Raw genomic sequence first — 22,500 nt, 5'->3', positions numbered from 1 at the left:
TGACCGCGTGTGTCGGGATACAAAGAACGAACAAAAAAGTTTGGTTTGTTCATCCAGTAGCCATATCACGTTGGGCAGCCGTCACCGTCAAAAATACAAGCCTTGTAAACCGTTAAGAATAAACGGGATTGGTCTAACTGTCTTTTGTAGAATGGTTTATCGGAATATGAAAAGGATTATTTAAAACACAAATGGACAAGTCACCTTTGGAGAAATGAAATACCCAAACATTAAATGGTTTATACAGTTCATGATCAGAAACTGTGTAGAGACCCTTGGTGAACTGATTTTCAAATTGCCAAATAAACCTGATGAAGGCTGGTATTGGCCAGCCGAAATCTCGTTAAAATGCATTTTCGCGTTGTTTTATCAGTCGTGCAATAGTCTACTTGACTTTCATAAATACAAAGAAAGCTTAACAATTACATGATGAATTTCAGCCCGGGCGCAAAACGCAAGTTTCCATGAAATAGTTTACTGAGATGGGAAAACACAATAGATGCGCGTGCTCACGTACGTTCCATTTGCAGCCCGGGCTGAAAAAATTATGGGGATTATTACCTGGTTTTTTTCAGCCTACTCGGGCTGAAACCGATCTCCATGTAATCGCCACTTTCATTTTAAGAGGATTTCTTTCAGAACCCGGGCTGAAATTCGCCATGTAATTAGGGAAGCTTCCCCCGGTCAACAAACAAGGTGCGATTTCATTGTTCTGTACCGGACATGTGATTCGCTGGATCTGAAAATGTTGGAATCTATTGTTTCAGCTCTGCCCTCTGATTCGTTTTCAAGCACTCTTCTGAAGATTTTTTTTTACCTCAAGAGATCAAAAAACAATGCGCGAAAATTAAAAAGAAACATGCGCGTTAGCAAAATCAAAGCTACAGATACAGGAAATGTATCTATTGTTCCAGTCACAGGAACAAAAGACCCTTTGTTTCAACAGCCAATGAGGCTCTGGCTGGCACATTAAAGGGGCTGGGTCACGCAATTTTAGGCAATTTCAGCACTGATCGAATGGTCATAGAATTGCATAAAATATCAAAATAACTGTTCAAAACTATAGAAGAACTCTAACAAAACACAGGGAAGCCAAGAAGGGACATGGATGGACAAAACTGGAGAGGATTGAAATGGACTGAATTTGGGTAAATTTGAAAAACGTCGGCCCACCTTTCTTCAAATTTATATCAGTCTCTATCAAAATGTCATTTACACAGCTGGAAAATCATTCTCAGTTGTTATGAGGCCGTGATTTTGCAAATGAAAGACTCTTGCTCAGCCAATTTGACGTTTAAAGCTCATAATTAACACAATTAAACAAAATTACCTAAAATAGCGTGACCTAGCCTTTAATAACAATAGGTGACGTCAACGATATGTTCCATAAGAAAGCGCAAGGGACTCACCACGACTGAAATATAAAACAGGAAACATATTTCAACAGAACCTCCATTTTAAATCTAGCTGGTTTTAAATACTTCCCGTTTTAAAGAGTCCTCATTTTAGATATTATATTACCGCTTTGAAAGATTCCTCTTTTCAAAGTTTCCTGCTTTTAAATATTACCTATTTGCAAGCCTCAGGCAAGCCACCCCAGTCATGCGAAGTCGTATTTAAGTCTACTTCAAATGACGCTGATAAACAGTACCCCGGGAACAGTACCCCTTTTGAAACGGTTAGTTTCAATAACTGCGTGGCTCGCATGTTGACTGCATCGCTCGCACAGCTCGCTGACTCGCGCATTGTACAACCTCTCTGAAGATTCCGCGTTCTTCATTACTGCTACGCCCCAGTTGTTAAATTGCTATTTATATCGGTGAGTCATTATGACCCAGGTGGATTTGTCACGCAACCGAGGAGCGATGTCAATAGGGGTGCAGTTTCTTTGGAGTACCACAGAGGGGTCACCTGTGTTGTACAAAAGGAGTTAAATTAATTAAATTCATGCCAGGACTATTGTATTCACAACAATCAAATCCTCGCACTTTTTGTGTGATTTATGTAATCATAGCGAAAACAATAAAAGATACTGTAAATTTTACCAGCTGATTATGTTTGGGATTATTTCAGAAAAGAACGTCATGTCATACCCCCTGTAAATTGATGCCTGCGCTTGCAAAGCAAAGCAATCAGCTCTCTTTTGCGTCTCTTTTACGATTCCTTCGAATGCCACATAGCTCATAAAGATTATCTTTAATCCCTAAGTCGAGCAAATCTTGGGGATTGCAAAACCTTATACCTATTCAATTACTTCATACGCATTTCTTCAAAAAAAAAAAACCCTTTTATCAATGTCACTAGATGAACTTCCTGTTTTGTTTTACGCAATATATGACAGTGGTAAAAACAGCTCAAACATTTCAATCTTGAACTCTTTACCAATTGATGTGATGTATGATTGATCTGGTTAAGTGTGGTTACGTTTACGAATCCAGTCTGACAAAATAGTTTCGCATGTGACTGTGGTTTCTAATTTATCATAAATTTACGCTCGCTGGACTGAAGCGGTCACGGTGTTCCATGATGAACGAGCATTTCAGCTCAAGAGGAAGTTTTTGTCTCTCCAATGGAAACATCAGAACGTCGTAGAGGAGAAAAGTACATGGAGGGCTATTTGGAAGTTAAAGAATCGGCCAAGGTAATTTAATGTATTTTGTTTGTGCAGAATGCGGCTGTTTCAACTGCGCAGTCGACCAGACAAAACTTGAAATGTGTCAAAATGGCTTTAATTTAGGCACCTCGCAAGAGCAGTTTTGATTCCTCTTTGTCTTTGCACAATTTGATCAAGGGGAAAGAGGAAAGAATATCTTTAATTAACTGTTTCTACCGAGCACTTAAATTAGGGGTATCGTTACAGTTTATGTTTTGCGCAAATCTGTGAATTGACCTGTCCACCTTTTTTGAATGTTGATCACATTATCGCTTTTCAAAGGAAACACGAGCCACTTCTGACCATACTTTTTGCCGATATTTACTTATTAATTAACGATGCTGTATCTCATCATTGTTAAAACTATGTTAGTTGATAAACAGATTCATTGAATTTGTGAAATTTTGGCGGCACGCAACAGCGATCAGATGATCTTGACAATTCAGGCAGACTTTGTGAAAAGAAGGTCACGGATCACGTTCGGTTTATTTAGACTGGGAGGAAAAAGGATTATTCGAGGTCACAGCTTCCACATTTTTCAGGCTTAACTCATCGTAGATGCAATATTATCTGTCTTCTTTGGGTCAAGTCTCGTTTTCCGTTAATTCCGTGCCAAATGTCAAAAATTTGTCGGCGACATTCGTGGGGTACTGGCGATCACGACATTGAAAATTTCAGCATAAAAAGGTAAAATCGGTAAAATAATGTATTCGTATGCGTTTGCGTAGATTTGCTTACGGTGGTGTATGAATAAGTTTGAAGCTATATAAGACTTTAAGTCATATCCATGACAAAGATATTTCGGATATTTATAACATCCAGTGAAGTTTCTGTTAGAGTAATTTGCATGAATGAATAATCTAAGCAAGGTATTAATTTCATACTTTAGGAAAAAACGACGAGTCGAAACCAAGATGTATCAATTTTAACCTAGTTTTCTAAGTGCAGAATTTTCCTCCAAGGAGCATTTCCATCGTTCTCACAACGTTTTGGAGGGGAGAGAGACAGCGATCCGGTTTAATGTGACGTCATATGCCCCCCCTCCCCCGCAAATAATTACGTGTACATGGTCAGTTCATACGGAAGTTTTTTGCTGTTTGTGCATAGCAAACATCATCGTAATCGCTGTCAGTAACGCGGAAAGTTGTTTGACAAGCAGTCTAGGATTCTGGAAGGTTTGCAAAGGTAAAAGTTTACGTTTCGTTCCGAGCCGTTCGAATTTGGCTTTGGAATTCCGATCGATGTTGGCATCTTGGATTTTATGTGGTACTCTGCCAATAAGCCAATGATGAATTTCAATTATGCTATCGCATATACCATGTTGGCTTACCTTCGTTGATGGAAATCAAGTTTTAGTGATACAGCTTAATCATCTTTCTGCACAGTGTTAAAAAGGCCTCCATTGCAAATGAGCAATGTCAATTCCGCCGCATGTTTTTTTAGCTTCAAAACACCTTGTAGTTGATTTCCTTCTCCTACGGTCAATTAACCTAAATCAATTTGTTATTCAGTAACGCTCGGTTCTGAATCTTTTCTCTCTGCATTGCATTTTTTATTATTAGCGGCGGACAATTTATCTTTAAAAACTTGCAGTATCGGCGCTTCGTCGATCCTTGAAGCTATTGTTACAGTAGCGCTAGAAACCGGAGCAACCGATAATTAACTAGCTTTAATAAAAGAGATTTGAACTCCACTCAAGAACAGTGGACTTTGATGCCATCTCTTACTATGAAGTTTTCTGTCAAATCTCAAGATTTTTCGGTGTCTTAATCATACGGAACGCTCACACTGAAGACGAATCGAAGGAGACACTGTATCTTATAGGACGAGAACTTAATAAGGGTGTATTTTTAGCAACGATCGAGTGTTACCGTGATCGAGTTTTTCAAAAGTGGAAGTCCAAGACCAGAAAATCAAGTATTTTAAAGGCGATGGTGTCTATTCCTTGTTTAGTGCTAATTTGATGTGGTACGTTTTATGATGCAATATTAGTTCTTTGTCCTCTTGTGATCTTGTATAAACTTTGGACTGTGCATCGGAGAGCAATAAATACTATTTGGCATGGTTTCAACAGGACATATTAGACGATAAACATGTTTACAATATAGTCGTCTGTAGCTAGCAAATGTGCATGGTAATGTGACGTATTCTTACTTCAAGAAAACAAAGCTGAACAGTATCAGCTCTAGCAGAATATTTCACTGCATTTTTTTTAGCTCGAATGAGCTTAATTGTTCTTTTGTCTTCTGAGCAGCTGGTGTTTCATCCTTTTTTGGTGAAAAACGGAGGAGTTAAAGTCCCATACATGTAAGATCCAGCTCCTGACAAATAACCAAACTTTTCACTGTATTTTTTTGTAGTACCCTTTGCTCAAAATTCCTTTAATCTAGCAAGGTCATATGCAACTACATGCTTGCAGAGATCTACCACAACACCAGGGACTCCAGGCAGCACTTGTAATTGCAAAGGCAGCACTTTCTCTTCAGTTATTAATTTTCAGTGGTACTATGATCGAAGTGTCAAACCTTTTTTTTTTTTGGATTTCAAAACTATATTAACTAAACACTAAGTGACTCAAGTTGTAAGCCTTAACTTCAAAAAGACACTTTGTTTATTTTAACCGAACTTTTCCTATTTAATGGTCCGCCATTACACACTTTAAAATCTTGAGAGATCTAGAACTGGATCAAGGAGAAAATGATGTCAAAGACTTACTTTAGTTTAAGAATGCAATGCGTTTGTACACACCTGAATTAATATGCAGCGCAGAAGTTTCGGGCTTTCACTTTTCCCTAAGTTCAACCCTCTGAGGTCCAGTTGGTCAGTTCTGAACATGAGTAATGGCGGACCGTGAAATCCAAAACTTACACTCAAAGTAAACAGCCTGTGGATAAAAATCAAAGCTCAAACTTTTGCGGGACAAAAATTTTGTCTGAATGTCAGTCAACTGAACCAACCTTTTGGCTGTACGGTTGGACAAGTTGATGAGCCACTATCAAAGATTGATGTGCCACATTAAACTAATTGCAAAGCTGAGAGTTGATGTCATCAAGCAGTGCTTGAAATTTAAAAAATTCCAGGTTTTCACTGTCTCAAAAGCCGGTCAAGTAAACCCGTAAATTTGGTTGCCCTGATAAATGTTTGGTTTCCCATAGGAAACCCCCTTACGATTAAATGCACGCATGTTGTATACCTGCCAACTCTCACACCTGCGGGTTGAAAACTGCAATCTCACGCCGGCTCACGCTTGCAGGCCAATTTCTCACGCCTGATTGAAAAATGTGAGTTGTTGCCGTCTTGCTTGACATAATTTCAAAATACCATAAACGTCCATGTATAAGCCGCATCCGTAGATAAGCCGCACCCCGAATTTCGAAGCGCAGATTTTGGAAAAAAATGTAATACAATAAAGTTTGATGTTCCAGTAATGTTATATTGCTATAAACCAACAAGGACAAACAATCAAGGTTTCACCATAAAGTTGAAATTCCTTCGATATTGAAACAAAACGAACGAATGCTTAGTAGCCAAGCTTTAAATGTGGGGAGGAGTCTGGGCCAGGGCCTGGGTATCATGACCACGTCTATAAAAGATGTACGCGCAATAGGTGAAAAATTTCATGCAGAACAGGAGCTTGATAATGCAGTTGACAAATTTGCCAAGAAGGTGGTCAAGGACAATGAAGCCGTCGGCCATTTACCTCGCGAGTAAAGTGAAAATTAATCGCTTGAAAGAACTCTTGGAGAGCAAGATTCGCCGATAAACACTCGAAGACACAAAGTCGGCTCCTTTAGGAGCCACCACTCATTAAAAAGTCAATGAACAACAGCAACATATTCTCAGTTTCTTTTATGTTTCTTTACTGAGATCTTAAGAAGTTGTATGAATATTAATTAAGATTTTTAATACTCCAAACACAGATGTATCCATGGATAAGCTGCACCCTTGATTTATGGCTTCAATTTTGTGAAAAAAAGTGCAGCTTATACATGGATGTTTACGGTATGTTAACTCTGACCCACGTAAGGAACGAGAACCATGTGTAAAATGAATAAATGACGATACCTTCCTCGTGAAAAGCACTAGGAGCGGGCTCGCATTTATACGCGTCCTAAGACTGGGACTGGGAAATGCGAGGGCTGTTTTCGCTTTCGTCACAGTATGCAAATTTGGAAGACTTCGGACGTCTTCGGAAGACTTCGGACTTCTTCGGAAGACTTCAGACTTCTTCGGGAATCTTCGGAAATGATCGTGTCGTCTTCAAGAATCCCAGCACTCCCAGGATAAAAATCTCACGCCTAAATCTCAGAAAAAGTTGGCAGGTATAATGTTGAGATGTTGGAGCTTGAGTATCCAATAGTTCTAAGTGTGCACCTGTGTTTTTTTTTGGTGGAAGTCTGGGGGTTTTTTTGTCGCATTTTCAAAATCCTTTGCCAGCTACATGTTGGTTACATTGAATTTTCCTATGTAACAGTTTTGTGTAAAAGCGCCAGATATTCAAAACTTGGGAAAATGCTCAACTGCAGCAAATTCATTATTGTTAATTTTACACTACTATCTAACATAGACAGGCTTGGGAAATTAATTTTCTATTTTTAGCTGGGTTGTTCATAATTTGTCTTTTCTTCAGGTAACCAACCTTTTCAGTTTGCCAAAATCTAGTCGCCCGGTAAACTTTCTGGTCGTCTGGGATGACCGGACAACTGCCAATTTCGAGCACTGACTGTATGTTTATCGTTCAGAAATGGCTGTTAGTATGTGCAAACTTGGCGCTCTACAAATCTAATTGCAAATTATGATCTAAATTAAACTTAAACTAGATATTAATGACTGCCACTTACAATGTGACGCACCTTATCGTGGCCACCCAACAAACTTCACATTTGACAATTACTTGTAAATACGTCAAATAAAACAACCCATTCAACAGTGTTCAACTACAACAGTGCGAACTTTGCGAGGAGGGATGACTGTCAATCAAATTCGCTCACCCTCATTGGCGTATAAGTTTTAAAAAACTTTGTTAGGTGGCATCGGTAAGGCGCGTCGCACTGTAAGCACTTAAAGGCAGAAAACATATTTACATGGTGACATTTACATTGTAGGACAAACTACTTAATTAAAGGAATCAAACATTAACAAGTAAAAGAAAAGTGAATTTTGTCTTCAGCGCAAAAGGGGAAAACCATTCAAATGCAAAGTTTATTTTGGCAACAAACAGATTATAATTTATTCCTCAAACGAAACTGCTTGGTCATTTTTATTGTTAAATTCATTCATTTTTTATTTTAGTGGGTCATTCACTGGGTTGTTGTTCGTGGATCTCAGCTGTTTTTCTTCAAGGATTCAAATACTCAAAATACAGAAAATGTAAGTCAGCACTGCATGTGAATTACACATAATTATTCAGAACTTTTGTTTTTCCGTTAACAAGGGACTGAATTTTTGTGCAATATTTTGAACAAGTATTGACTCTTGTCACTTTACTTTATTTGTGAATCATTTATGGTCAATGCATGCTCACATTCAAATAGTGTTTACCACACATGAAAAAAGTTAACTGGTTGTCGCGACACAACGTGTGTGGTATCAGAAGTTTGCTTTGTTGGATTGCCATGCTGGTGATTCCATTTATTGGGAGACTGAGGAAGTATCAGAGCAAGGATCAACTTGTAAAAAGATGATGGTCTATATTTTTGTCATGTCGGGCTTGGATTATTGTAACGTAACAGTTTATACTTTGACCTACCTTAGTAAGGAATAAGTGCAACATGTTCAGAATGGTTCTGCACGCTTGGTTTCGGGAATAAGAAGATCTGATCAAATTATAAATATTGGTGCATGCATTTATTTGTCTTCACCACTTGTCAAATATCAACTGGTTTATTTACTCTGTTCATTTGATGATTTTCTTTTACAAGTTCCTCCTGTTATATATTAACTCATTTTCGTATTATGCACTGAAAATCTGGAACAGTTTACATTGTACTTAATGAAATCAAGTATTCTGAATCTGTTTCTATTTTTAAGCAACATTTGAAAACTTTTCTTCTTAGAAATTCTTATTGTAGATAGTTCATGTAGATTAATCAGACCATTGTAAGTGCATTGAAAATTCTTTAAATGCACCATAAAAACCTACAATAATAATAATGATGATGATGATGATTAGTATTATTATTATTTAAATATGGAAATTTTGTTCTAGATTAAAGGCCATGTGGATTTAGGGCTGAGCTCAACCTTTAATGGTGGTAAAAAGAGCAAAGGCAAATTTGAATTTGAAATCAAGGGAGAACAAGGCAAGAAATATTTATTCAGGGTAAGGCTGAATACATGTACATTTTTCATGATTGTATTCTTGACTAGTAAATGAGCAAATTACATGTAGTAATAAAGCTTGGTGTTATTCTTTAATGATCCCAGAAGGACAACAAAGCTTATAACTTGAGGTGGTAGAACCAGTTTCACCACTTTTAGATATCTTCTTATTAGATGGGTTATAACTTCTATACTGTATCACATACAGTAACAGCAATGTTATGGTACCACATAAAACACCAATTATTATAATAATTTGCTTAACAAAATGCTCCCACCATTCTGACGTAATAGATTATCATGGCAACATGAGAGTTCTCCAAAAACACCCTATATGGTATTTTGTCTTTACTTGCTTATATCTCAAAAATAAACGTGTTGGTGACCCCCATTTTTTATTTAAGCAATAGACCACAAGTTTCTATGGTTTATAGGCTCATAAGCCATGCGGGATGTTCGTAGAACACGAGAAGAATTCGTAAATCACGAGCCGCCGGAGAGTTATTTTATTATGAATTCTTTGAGTGTTTTTCCAACATCCCAAGTGGTTTATCATGTCTATAAATTAAACCATAGAAACCTGTGGTCTATTGCTTTTATATAATAATTCAGAAGACAGGCGATTTTTCCATGAGTTTACTGGCACAATAAAACATGGCTGATTGACCAATCAGAGCATGTGCATTGATTTGGTTATCATATAATGTAGAATAGTAATAAGCAATTTAAAATATAACTATCAGCAAAATTTTAAAAAAATATTGGGAGCCAATATTTTCAGAGCTACTTTATAAGGTAGTCCTGAATTGGCTTCCAAGAATTTGTTTAAACTTTGTCGATAGTTCTTTCTCAAATGGCGCTCACCGAGTTCATTTTTGAGATATAAGCAAGTAAAGACAAAATATACATGTAAGGTGTATTTGGAGAGCTTTCATGTTGCCATGGTAACCTATCATGTCACAATTTTGGGCACATTAATTTTTGTTAAACAATAATTACCTGGAATACCTGAAAGGTATCTGAGTTGTAATGTGGGTATAATTTAGTTTTCTGTGCAGCAAAACGACAATAGAATTACGAGGCGCTGATTTCATTGGCTAATTAAAAAGCAAAGTACTACACACCTCTGAGCAATAAATTTGACTTCCCTCTGTGAAAAAACAACTGCAACAATAACAAATGAACACAGCCGCGAAGGAGAAGATTTCCGATATCGAGAGACTTGAAACAGCCTCACGTCTTAGAGAATTCCATGAAAATTGGAGTTTATAACGTGCAGTGCAGCAACCAAATGATGGGTTCTACGTTGCGGCTTCAGTGTGACTCATTTAATTTCGTTTGCTGATTGAAAGCGCATCTTCCACGAGATGGCAAATGACGCTAAAACGTGAATATGCTGAATTCAGCCTTCTGGAAATGTTATGAATAAGATTATTTCCTCTAATCCTGCCTGTTGACAACATGACGAAATCGAAAGTACAGAACCTCCAGCAACAGTATGTTATAAATGGCTGAAAATTATTGGTTTCTTTCTGCCGCAGCTGTTCTTTGTATGAACATCATCCGCCGATGTCATTTTTTTCTTTTAATTAATTGCTACAGTTTCTTGATCTGCATGTTAGCTATCTAGAGCTGGAGGTCACCGGCCGCGTTATTCACAACTCTGTTAATTTGGAAACTTTGCAGCTGGATACCGGTTTTCACTTACATAAAAAAAAAGTATGTGAATTACAAGAATAGTTTTTCACTCGTTGTCTATGTTGCTACACTGTGATTCACCCGCCTTTGCCTCGTGGGCTTCTTTCACGTGAAACCAGTTTACAGTGTATCTGATGTCACGCTACATACTAGATCCCGCAAAAATAGACATTTCCATTCCAACAACCTGTTCCAAGACGTACTACCCCTATAGCTATGTCACCTGTTGAATTTATTTGCGATTGTAAACATTAAGCGATTTTCACTGGTACATTATCACATTGGTACATTTTCACTGGTACATTATTATGAATGAGCAACTAGCTGCAGAAACATTTACTTGTTTTGTTTCGTACTTAGCAAATTAAAAAATAGTTGCTCGAGAGGCGCATGTGACTACTGCGGAGATGGACAAGGGGAAAAGAAGTAAAATATTCTGTTATGTGAATAGGGGTGGCTGAATTGTGGGAATTGATTCACCACAGCTTTCATTCGATTGTTTCTCGACCATTGAAAAACTCACGTGCAATAGATCATATTCACTGTCACGCAACAAAAAAATAAATTCGAAACGTTCAATGAAAAAGGCCAATAACTTGGAATGTTGCCGGAAACAAACTTAGAAACCACCTCTCCAATTCTTAGATCTGTGGGGTACATCGTTTCTGAGCTATTTGTCGAAGCGTTTCACACAACTTTTATTACAACAGAGTTTTATGTAGGTGGTGGATCAAAGTGCTCCGACATCTGGACTTCACTTTGCCATGAAAGCGCTTACTTTTCGCTCATGAAATAAAATACATATGTATGAACAAATCTCCTAATGTACTTGAAAGGCTCAAACTGCTGAGACTCATAGTGATAGACATTTTTTCAATCAAATAGCTTGGTACCACAGTGTCACGTAAACTGCTTAATGTGACAATTTAAAATATGAAGTTCAAAATACTGTATTTTCGAAACTTAAGACGTCACGGAACTGGAAACTTGGAAAAACATTTATTTCTCTGGCATATTTAACCTCCTATAGATAACAATTCAGAAGACCTTGCTAATATATGATGATCTCACTGCGAAACCATCTATAGTTTGACTATTACGTGCTAGTACTTCAAAGCTTTGTTTATCTCTAAAACGGGATCAATATTGCTAAAAATGTTTTTCCTTTAAGGGCTTTTGCGTTCCTTCAGCGGCTTCATTAAACGCGCAAACGGTCTCGGTTGGAAAAAAATACGAAAGCTACGAGAAGTAACTGCTCTAAGAATGAAAATTTCACTTCAAATTACAGAACCGTATTCTTCACAGATCATCATCTGTGAACCTGGGGCACCTGAACATTTTGTTTGTCCTCGCGAACTATCGGCGAATCATTGTACTGTTTGCAGAGTCCGAACTTTGGTAATCTTTGTATGCGGATTGGCTCCGAAGTGTATTCTAGTGTTACATAGTCATTTTTGGAAAACTAACGCGATGGCAATAGTGACTACGCGCATGCGCAGTAGTCACAAAAACTACCTTTTCCAAAATGTATCACCCTACTTCTGCGGCACATGGTATTCCGAGTAAACACTTAAAAAAGCATCTTGTTGGCATTTCATATGGTACCATAGCATTGCTGTTATGTGATACAGTGTTGTAATGACAACTCTTAAAAGTAGTGAAACTCATATTTCAGCCACCTTAAAAGATTATTTCAACTTTTAGAGAAATCTGTTATTAAGAAAAATCTCAAGATTACACTGTATATGTAGTTAGCAGCACTGGTTGTTTGTCTCATGACAGAACTAATAATAGTTATTATCCTACTTTTGACATCACCAACTGTGACATATTTATTTATTAAATTTCTGAATCACTTTTGTAAACTTACGGTAACTTGTATTATTTTGATGTTTGCAGGTTGGTTCTGAGCCTCTACGTCTCCAGTGGATTCACTCATTGAGGCTTGCTGCTAAGGTATTTTTGGCGTTAAGTCTGAGTTGGATCGACTGTTTGAGAGCATGCCTACGCATGGATGCAGTTAAACTATAGTTTTCTGTATAAATTAATTTCATGCATTATTCCAAGAACAATCATCTTATTGTTCGTATTTGAATCAATTTGTTAGTATTTTAGTATCTTCTTACTTTCAATATTATTAACATCAAAAGATGTGTGTATACCTGCATGCATTTTCACTTATGTCCTTGTTTTCCTCCACTGAAAGTTCTCAATTGACAACATAGACTTTCGAAAAGTCCTTCGTCTAAATACACCGCTCATCTAAATCACGATTCGCTCAAAAACATATTTACTCCTGGGATTATCGTGAGGTCGACTTGTGGCAAGTCTATTGACAACAGGATGCAATTCAATTCAAAGTTGGTTTGTATTTTGTTAATCAAGTAGTGAACTTTCAGTATAGTACTCCCCACTACATAAAAACAATTGCATGCACATGCAGTGCGTGTAGTTATATTTCGAGGAAATATTTGAGAATTTTCATTAATTTTGTTTGCTTTTAGGGAAAGTCAACACCACCTCAGTTAGGTCTTTTAGAAGAAACTGGTGAAAAAGAGAAAGTCAGCAACCAATACTCTGAAGGTTTGCTTGCCTCTTGTTGCATAAATACTTCAATTATCAGTGAAATAAAATAATTATTATGTTATTATAATGGTTAACTTTTAAGAATTACCTTGATTATGAACCATTCCTTGTCATCTTTCTACTTTAGTTCCCATCTTGACATGTTCTATAAAACCAGATATCTGTGAGGTGACAGATCAGGAAATGCATAAAATGTTTGGGAAGAAACATCATTCATTTGGCAGCCATTGTAAAAACTTGTTGCGAAGCAAGAGTTCTAAGAGAGAGGTAGGGATAGCGATCATTGTTATTAATTAGTGGGTCGATCCTTTGGAACCTGCTCCTTAAGTGCCTGTTTACAGTATATGTCAGGCAAGCCAGCCCAGTTAGGCAGGCTGCCCTGCTTTGCTGAGATCTCAGCTAAATTCCCATTTTCTTTGGTAAAATCTCACTTCATTGCGGGCCGGCCTACTTGCCAAGATCCCAGTCTGAGCTGCCGAGATCTTGGCAAGCTGGGCTGAAAAATTCTCATATGAATGGTCCAGCCTGGTGTGCCAGGATGAAAAATTGTCATGATGAATGGGTTGCCATGAAAACGCAGCCAGATTACAGGATTATTTTTGCATCTTTTGTTTTAAAATGCCATTCCATTATTGCTAGGGCTAAAATGACCCTTCATTTCATACCAAAACAAGAAAACTTACCAGTTACCCTTTGCATGACTTTGATGGTTACAAGGCACATAAACAAATTCCTGAAATTCATCCCGGTAGACCTTACTGGAATCACCCGTTTACAGGGCCCCCTAACCAGGCTGACTCGCCTCATGTAAATAGGCCCTAGGTGTTTGCTGACTTGCTTACTCATAACATCAAACTACAGCCATGCCAGAGGTCCGGTCCTCTTAGTGCAGTAATTGGTTAATGTATCTTATCAGTCTTGTTTTGATGTGTAGTATCGTGGAGTATTTTTACAATTTTTAGGAATACTCAGCGATACTACACACCAAACATCTTACCAAGTGCACTAAATTTTTGGCAAGTGAATTGTAAACAACTGAGAACGGGGCAAATGTCATCACCTAAACTAGTCAAACTGGTTCTCTACTGTGCAATAACCAAGTGTATGTACAGTAACAAACTGTACAATATCATGGTATATTTGTACTCGTTTAGTGCATTTTCTGTACAATAACTAATACAGTTGACCCTATAATATTTGCCAAAAACCATTATGACTTGTTGCTAAAATAGAACAAAGATTACGTAATTATTATTTTATTTTGTTCCTGTTATGTCAAAGTAGCTGTGGATCCATGAGGCGATAGCCGAGTGGATCCGCAGACTACAGTACTTTGACAATGTTATGACAAAATTCATTGTCAATAACAGGACAGACGCATGAAAAACTGACATCAGTTTGTTTTTTACAATTATAGCAAAAAGGCAGAGGAATCAAAATTAAGTCAAAACACCAGAAGAGCGCAAGACAAAAATGCGAAAAACTTCAATTTTCTTCAAGCTGACACCACCAATATTGTGTCTATTTTGCATAAATTATGAATTTATGTGTCTGTCTGGTTATTGACAATAAAAATTAGCCAATGAGCATGCAAGAATTTTGCAGTCATTGTAAAATAACTCATTGACTTGTGGGAGTGAGACTTAACAGATTTTACTCCAATACCAGGTGATTTTACATGGGGAGTCAGAGGGTCAACAACACCTACATCCGTGACTCAAAAACTGTCGCCTTTAACCTATTGACTCCTGGGAGTGAGACTCAATACATGTAGATTTTACTCTGTCTAATGCCAGACGTACGCATTAAAGGGAAAATCTTACCTTTACCTCTTTGCTTTGAAAGCCACTCCAACAGTCATTGATCAAGCTCGGGATGCACTCCCCGATATTCTCCCCATTAACCTCCCCGTTGAAGAGATTTGCTTGATCTTTCCTCGTGTGATGGACGATCGACTTGCTTATGCCGTATTCTCTAGCGATCTCGGAGTTATTTTTTACAGCTTCTGCTTCAACGACTATTTTAAGTTTAGAGGCGAGGTTGCAAGGTTTTCAGTCGAATGGCTTTTTATAAAATGCTTCACTTGTACAAAGACATGTTTTCAGTGAGGTCAGCAATTGTTTTAATAATATTCGTCACCTCGATCACGATCACATAGCTTGTTTGTTTCTAATCTTTTGCGTTCATTTTATTGCTTTGAGTATAGTTTTTCAGTCAATGTCAGTTTTTATAAATTTTACCAAAAATTCCATGATCAATAATAAACATCAAGACCCAAAATGGTTCTGGGCTTATAGCGAAGTATTATGCATTTACAACTTGTGTTGATCAAGTTGATTTTTTGTGTAACAAGTTTGCGGTCTCGGCTTATAGCCAAGCTCGGCTTGTAGCCAAATAAGTACCGTAACGGTAAGCTATTAACCCTCTTACCCCTAAACTGGCCCACATTGACAAGTAAGATTGTCTGGCATTTGACAGAGTAAAATCTATGATGATCCCCACTCTCTCCATTCAATGTTGACTTCATGGGGGCTCTTATGCATCATTAAAACCCAGCACGGTAACTAGGAGCTTTTGGGGAGGAGAGAACTTGGCAAGTGTAGGAATTAAGGATCATGGCAGATTGGACTGTGTTCTGATACTTAATGAAAAGGGATTGGTGTTACAAAAATGTTCTTATATAAATGCTCTTTATGTTGTTGTTAAATTAGACTATTTTGGTTATTTTTTCGAGTTCCTTTTTTAAGAAAAATGAATGCTTTGTGAATAATGGAGTGTGTGAGTGATTCTTTAAATTTGGGTCCATATACAAAGGTTTTTGCTGTAATGGCAAAGTATGTGGTGCCTCAGTAATGACGCCTGCAGTTGGTTGTCTAGTCTATTGTTCTCCGAGGAGAACTATAATAGTACTACAAGAACTATGTATTAGGGTAACTGCAGTCACCTATCTCACAGCAAAAAAAATACGAAGCCATGTGGACAATAAAGAAATCACACCCTGTTTGCAACCTTGGAAAAGATGTAGAGAATGGTGTGCACTGACGTTTATGATGGCATTGTCTGGCCTCATGTTTAATTATAAATATACTATTAGGTAGCTCTATCTAGATCAGACACTGCAAGTTATATCATTCATTGTCGGTTGTGTTTGTAGATGTGGCAACACATTCACATTATTTTATGGTTATGTTTATGACAGAAAGACCGCCAGCCTGTGTCGGATGGAATAGAAGCATCACCAGAACCTTCAGAACCTTTTTATGATACCTTTCCTGATGAAAAGCCTGCGTAAGTACATGTACAGTGTACATACAAGCATCCTCTCACAGACTGTTTCTTTTATTTTTCAATTTTAAAACTCTTTCATTCTTGAAGATGGCTTCCATTGACTAGTAAAGCATTAAATTGTTGGATTCAAAGTCTTTTTTTCAGGCCTTCTGATAGGGTGCGATGAAAAAATGCAAATTGTGCAAAATTTGCAGGGCAGATTTTGCGATTAGAAAGGCCAATTATGTGACAAATATTGTAAATTATCCGATTTTTTTCTGAGCAATTTTAAGCTTGTTTTTTAAGGTTTCAGGATAAAAAAAACACGTTTTTACTGCCCTAAAGATATTTTGAACATACCGGTTAAGGGAACAGTAATTTTGAATCTTGATCGACATTAGTTGGGACAAGTAAAAAAAATGAGGTCTTCTGCACTATTGGTGCACCACGTTAAAAGTTGAAAGGACACAGCTAACATGCCAAATGAATGATCAATAATATTATTAATATTCCTGTATGCTACGACTAGCTTCTTACACTTTGTTTTTGTGTTCAGTATTATATTTCTGAACAAATTTGCTAATTTGAACAAAGGGCGTGTTTGTGTTACACCAATTGGCGACTCTTTAAGAATGAGACTTGTACCAGGCCCCCCACATGCAAAATAATGCCTTGAACTTTGAATATTTACAAAATTGAAGGTAACAAAGGCTTTTTAGCCGTTTTCCAAGGTAAATCATCTTAAAAATGGCATATTTATGCAGGAACCCCTGAGAAACTTGTTGATTTATGTTTTATTTTATGAATTTTGTGCATTCTTTTCTGAATCATGTGATTTTTTGTGAATTGTGCGATCGGATACGATTTGAGGTCGATTGTGCGAAGTCGCACCGTTGCATAATATCAGAAGGCCTGTTTTTTACATCAAAAAACCATTCTTATGGGTGGTAGTGAAAATTACATTACTATTTATAATAATATTATTATCAAGATCCATGTTCTCTAGCTCTGGTGTCCATGTATATCAAGGGGCATCTTCCTTAGTTTTCACAGCTCTGAGTGTTGTCTCCAGAATATAATGACTTTGTATGTTGGCTGTCCAACAAAGATTGTCAAAAGAATGTTCAGCAATTTTGATTGATAACTCTTGCCACCCTGTTGACTTGTGCAGTTTTAAATGAATCTTTATATTGGTCAAATTTTAGAGATTTGGTGGCCTCTTAATTAATAGGGTTCTTGAAATCCAATGAAAACTAAAATTACCGGTAATTGTTGTGACACATGTTACACGTACTTTCATGTGACAATAAAATTATTATTAGACTACATGTATGCCTTATAATGAAATAAAAAACATAACACCCTGGTTTAACTTGATAAGTAAACAGCACTTGCTGAGAATACTGGTAACCAGTCTTGCCATTTTTGCAGCTGGTATTTTGGCAAGTTAACAAGAGAACAATCAGAAGAAATGCTGCAGAAATGTGGAGCAGGAAGATATTTAGTCCGTGATAGTGAGTCTGTTAACAAACCTGGAGCTTACACTCTTTCACTAAAGTGAGTTATCATTGTAATAATAATATTATTATTTGCAAGGAAAGTAGTAATTATACTGTAATCCTTACAAATAACTGTAGAAAATGGTGTGAACATGAGGCTGTGTACTTCTGGGAATTATGGGCCTGAATGATGTTTGGAATTTCTCAAAATTGTGGCCAGTGCAATTTGAGAACTTTCAAATCGTCATGAGTGGCCATAAATCATGAAATGCTCAAGCAAGTTCAGATGATTTTTTTATTTATTATAAACCGGTACTCCGGAAACAAAGTTACTCAATTGCTGTATTTCCACAGCAACTTCCATGTTGCACTAGCCCTAGGACCAAAATATTTAAAATATATTTTAAAAAACTTTTAATCAACCTTACAGAATAATTTAAGGAAAGCAAGAAATATGGGCAGGAGCAATTAATTAATGTTCCTCGCAAATTATCACATGTTACTTCAAGTCCAAAAGCTTTTATACACCGGCCTCTTTTCCAAAATGGCCGCCATTTAGTATTCTTTTGTTTCCATGCAAATTGGTACTTTTGGCCTCATTCAAGGTTAAATATTCTTTTTTATTATATGGCAAAGCCAGTCTTGGGCAAATCGCAGCACTTTGATTGGTTCTTTCTCAGTCGGGATTTTGCAGTATGGACCATTTCCGTGGAAAAGGTCCAAGCCATGTATTTTTGCTTTGGAGCAAAGCCGGCAAATTCATAATTTGCAACCAAAACAGCGAAAAAAAAAACTGTGAATATTGTCATTCTTCACAGTGAAACTACCAGAAGAAGCTAAAAAGATTAAAAAGCTAAAAAAATAAAAAGCTAAAAGATGAAAAGCTAACAAGATTGATTGCACCGGAAGTGCATTTTACTATCAGAAACTGAGTGCCATAATGAACAACTTACTGTACTAACCGAGCTTGCTCGGGCCGTACTGGGGAATATTCGTCCTCGGTCGTGGCAGTACGGACCTCGCATGCTCGGTCCATACTGCCATGACCTCGGGCCAATATTCCCCAGTACGGCCCTCGCGCTCGGTTAGTAAGCGGTTAGAATTTTACATTTGAAAGCGAGGTCATAAGGGCCAATTTGCATGGAAACAAAAGAATACTAGAATGGCGGCCATTTTGGGATAAGGTGTATAGCTGCTTTTAATACATACATGTATGTACATGTAGGTAGTTTTGTTCTTTATAAATATATTACAGTAAGAAAAGCAAACATTTTTTATTTCAAACGAAGGTCACTTTCATGCACACTGTACATGTACCTAACTTGATTATTGCACTTCTTCCAGATATATTTTGTGGCATTGTTAGCGTTGAATGATTCCTGAGAAACCACCTTAAGTTGTTTCGGAAAATTTCAAGAGCTGCCAATAATTATTTAGACTTGCCACAAGTCGACCTCACGATAATCCCAGGAGAAAATGTTTTGGCGCGTGTATCTAGACGAAGGACTTTTCGAAAGTCTAATAATTATTGTAATAACCTTTTTCTTTCTTTTTTCCCCCTTCTTTTATATTGTAGACACAGAGACAGATGTCGCCACCACAAAATAGAGACATTACCTGATGGGAACCTTGTTATTAAACAACACGAGGTTGGTGGCAGATTAAATCACTACATAAGCTTTTGCCATTTCTAAAGTTTAAGTAGTGTGTCCATTTTATCCATTTGAAAGTGTCTTATTCATCATATGTTCTAATAAAAGCCAGTTACCAGCGGTCTACCACCACTTATAGGGCCTCTTTAAACCGTTTGTTTAGCTAAGACCATGCTCTTGTGTTTGACTTTGAGCTGTGATCCACACTGCCTATTTCACCATTTCCAGCCCCCTAATGAAAATGGTTATTGTTTTCATTATATTTCACTCCGTAGTTATTGAAACCTCTGTTACTCATCCAATTTATCAGTAGGATTTAAATTACATACACCAGCACTTTGGTTTTGTCGGAAGAAGACTAGCAAGTCTAATCAATTTGCTGTTATCCATGTGAGAGCAGCACCTCTTTTCTCAGTTATTTTAAGTGTTGATCCAGTCAGAGTTAACACCCATATCCTGCTCCATGTTAAGTCTAAAGCTCAACCATCTGCAGAGCTGACTGGTCGCCAATCAGAACAATAGAATGGCCCAAGGGGTCTGAAGTGAATTTTGGAAGTCCAATGCAATAACTGCCATGCCTGACGTCTGTAAGAATTTATTTTCCTCATTTCTTTTATCCTATACAGGGCTCAAAGTTTATTTTTGGCTTTGGAAGCTCTTGTGCTACCAATTGCATATTTCTAGGTGCACTGCCAAAATTTTAGGTGCACAGCAGAAAACATTAGTAGCACAGCTTAAAATACTAGGAACACCTGTTCCAACAGAAAAGCAGAACTTAAGACATTATTATGTCATCTTCACCTTTTTGTATTTTATTTTAATCCCGTGTTTGTTGTTTTAACTAGTAAGGCTGACTTACTTTTCGTTTGAGACAGCGATAAAATTCTTGTGGTTTTTAATTCAACTTGACCTCTCAATTTCAACAACAAAGTATTATTACATGTTATCATGTTAAAGTACATTCAAAATAACAGAAAAGCTTCCATCATGTATTTCCTTTTCAATGTACACTTGTAACCAAAGAAAGTGTACTTGAAAACCGGAATAGACACACAACTTCGTAATTAATAATAGACGCGTAATTCGATGATTCCATCCGGTCACCAAGGTGAGACTTTATGCTGTCGCAAATAGCAAATAAATTCTGCGCATTTGACGTTGATGTCATAGGCAGCCATGTCTCGCGCATTCCTTTACAGTAATTCTGCTGTTGTTAAGTGAGCCTACACAACATGAAGCATGACATGAGGATTCGATCGCTAAGTACCCGCCGCACATGCTTTCGACCCATGGCAGAGTTCTCTTCGGCTGTACTCTACAACCCAGCGAACACAAAACGAAAAGGGACCTCTGCTAGCAGGGAACCATTGACTATGGATGAAGTGGATGCACTGCATTACTCGAATTCGTTTAACCCCCCTTTTTGAAATTTGTATATTTTTCTTTTCTTGCTCGTTGGCATTATCGCGGACTGGTATAGTGATGCAGTATCATTCGAGGCAGATTTACTCGCTTTTGTAGAATGTGAAGGCTGGCTCTTTACAAGAAAATTATTGGATACAAGACAATACAAGCGCGATGACTTAAGTGGGATGTAATTCACTTTTTTAATAATTTTTTTAACTTGGAGAAAAAGGCCCATATTTTTGACCCTCTCTTGACCATCCATTATCACAATAAGCATGTGCTTTATTTGTAGTTTTCATTTGCATGTGTCAGCGGAGTTTTAACAAAACAGAAGAGTATGAGATGGAATGAAACATCAATGGGAAAAATGGACCTTCACCGGCGTTGGGGGAATTTGTTGAGAAAACTGATGGCAAACAAACACAAACAAACACACTGACGAAAGGAAAATAATTTAACTTTATTATTTAAGGCCAGATTTTGTTATGTATATCTGTTGATTGATGTTTTTGTTTCGTGACGTACCACTTGGAGTACGCAAGTATAGTCAGGTGAGAAACTAGACAAAAAATTCAATCGCACTGTACTTGAGCTTTTAAGGCGCGCAAGTGCAACCACACATGATTTTTTAGGCGCACAACCAAAAATTTAGTTGCATGTGCGACCATTAGGTCGCTAACTTTGAGCCCTGCTATAGTATAGCACCCACTTTTTCCATGCTTATTCAAAAATTTTGATCTGTGGTTATGTATTGCTTGGAACTTACTATTAGTTGTAGAACCTTGTGCAGGCCCTTGTGTTCCTTTGTAGCAGTACAGTCCGGGTAATAATGAAATAAATGTATACTTGAAGGGCAGGTTTTAGACAAAATGAAGAAGTGATCTTTGCACTTAAATCTGCATGGACAATTTAAGCAATAACATTGTCTCCTTTAGACACCTGCAAAAGAGGCTTGCATACTGTAGTTTTGCATCCTGTCTTTCAACTGTGGTATAGCTGTAATGCTGTAAATCTTTTGGCAGACCATTTTTTTTTTTTCCATAGGATAAACCTTTCCCAAATCTGGTAATGTTAATGAACTACTTTGTAAAAACCCAAGAAAAAGACATCACTTTGTTACCAGTAATTTGTGAGGAAAAACAAGGTACGTGTATCAGTTAATCACCTGTTCAATGTATACAATGTATGATTTCACACACTGTAATTTGTGCTTAGGGTACCATAAATACTGGTAGTTGCCGTATTCCTTATTAGCCAAGGCAAATGTTTTAATTGTGCAATAAAGTAATGTGCCACTTCGGAAAATACCAAATTCTGCATAAGCATTGTTTTTGTTTTCTCTAATTGGGACCAATGTAAGTCTCAAGAGAAACTGGAAACAATGCTTATGCAAAATTTGGGGAGAGAAACAAAGAGT

General features: G+C 37.3%; 2 protein-coding genes across 3 annotated transcripts in view; one reads left to right on the top strand and one right to left on the bottom strand.

The window, feature by feature from the left end:
• The window catches only part of LOC137992480 (ubiquitin-like modifier-activating enzyme 6), a 55,681-nt gene extending 50,186 nt beyond the window's left edge, over positions 1–5,495 (bottom strand). Inside the window, exon 1 of the mRNA XM_068837833.1 lies at positions 5,402–5,495. The gene's annotated coding sequence lies outside the window, so the exon portion shown is untranslated. The remainder of the gene's footprint in view (positions 1–5,401) is intronic.
• LOC137992481 (uncharacterized) overlaps positions 2,294–22,500 on the top strand; it is a 55,613-nt gene continuing 35,406 nt past the window's right edge. Inside the window, exons 1-10 of one of the 2 annotated variants that reach the window (XM_068837836.1) lie at positions 2,294–2,641; positions 7,946–8,023; positions 8,862–8,975; positions 12,572–12,628; positions 13,177–13,255; positions 13,386–13,525; positions 16,458–16,546; positions 17,957–18,082; positions 19,601–19,673; positions 22,128–22,227. In XM_068837836.1, the coding sequence (XP_068693937.1) occupies positions 2,570–2,641; positions 7,946–8,023; positions 8,862–8,975; positions 12,572–12,628; positions 13,177–13,255; positions 13,386–13,525; positions 16,458–16,546; positions 17,957–18,082; positions 19,601–19,673; positions 22,128–22,227 (928 nt within the window). In that variant the 5' untranslated portion in view covers positions 2,294–2,569. The remainder of the gene's footprint in view (positions 2,642–7,945; positions 8,024–8,861; positions 8,976–12,571; positions 12,629–13,176; positions 13,256–13,385; positions 13,526–16,457; positions 16,547–17,956; positions 18,083–19,600; positions 19,674–22,127; positions 22,228–22,500) is intronic. The other variant, XM_068837835.1, reaches the window with a different exon arrangement.

Source organism: Montipora foliosa, chromosome 2, assembly GCF_036669935.1.
Source record: "Montipora foliosa isolate CH-2021 chromosome 2, ASM3666993v2, whole genome shotgun sequence".
In the NCBI taxonomy this organism is placed as follows: domain Eukaryota; kingdom Metazoa; phylum Cnidaria; class Anthozoa; order Scleractinia; family Acroporidae; genus Montipora; species Montipora foliosa.
This window is presented reverse-complemented; position numbering and strand designations above follow the sequence as displayed.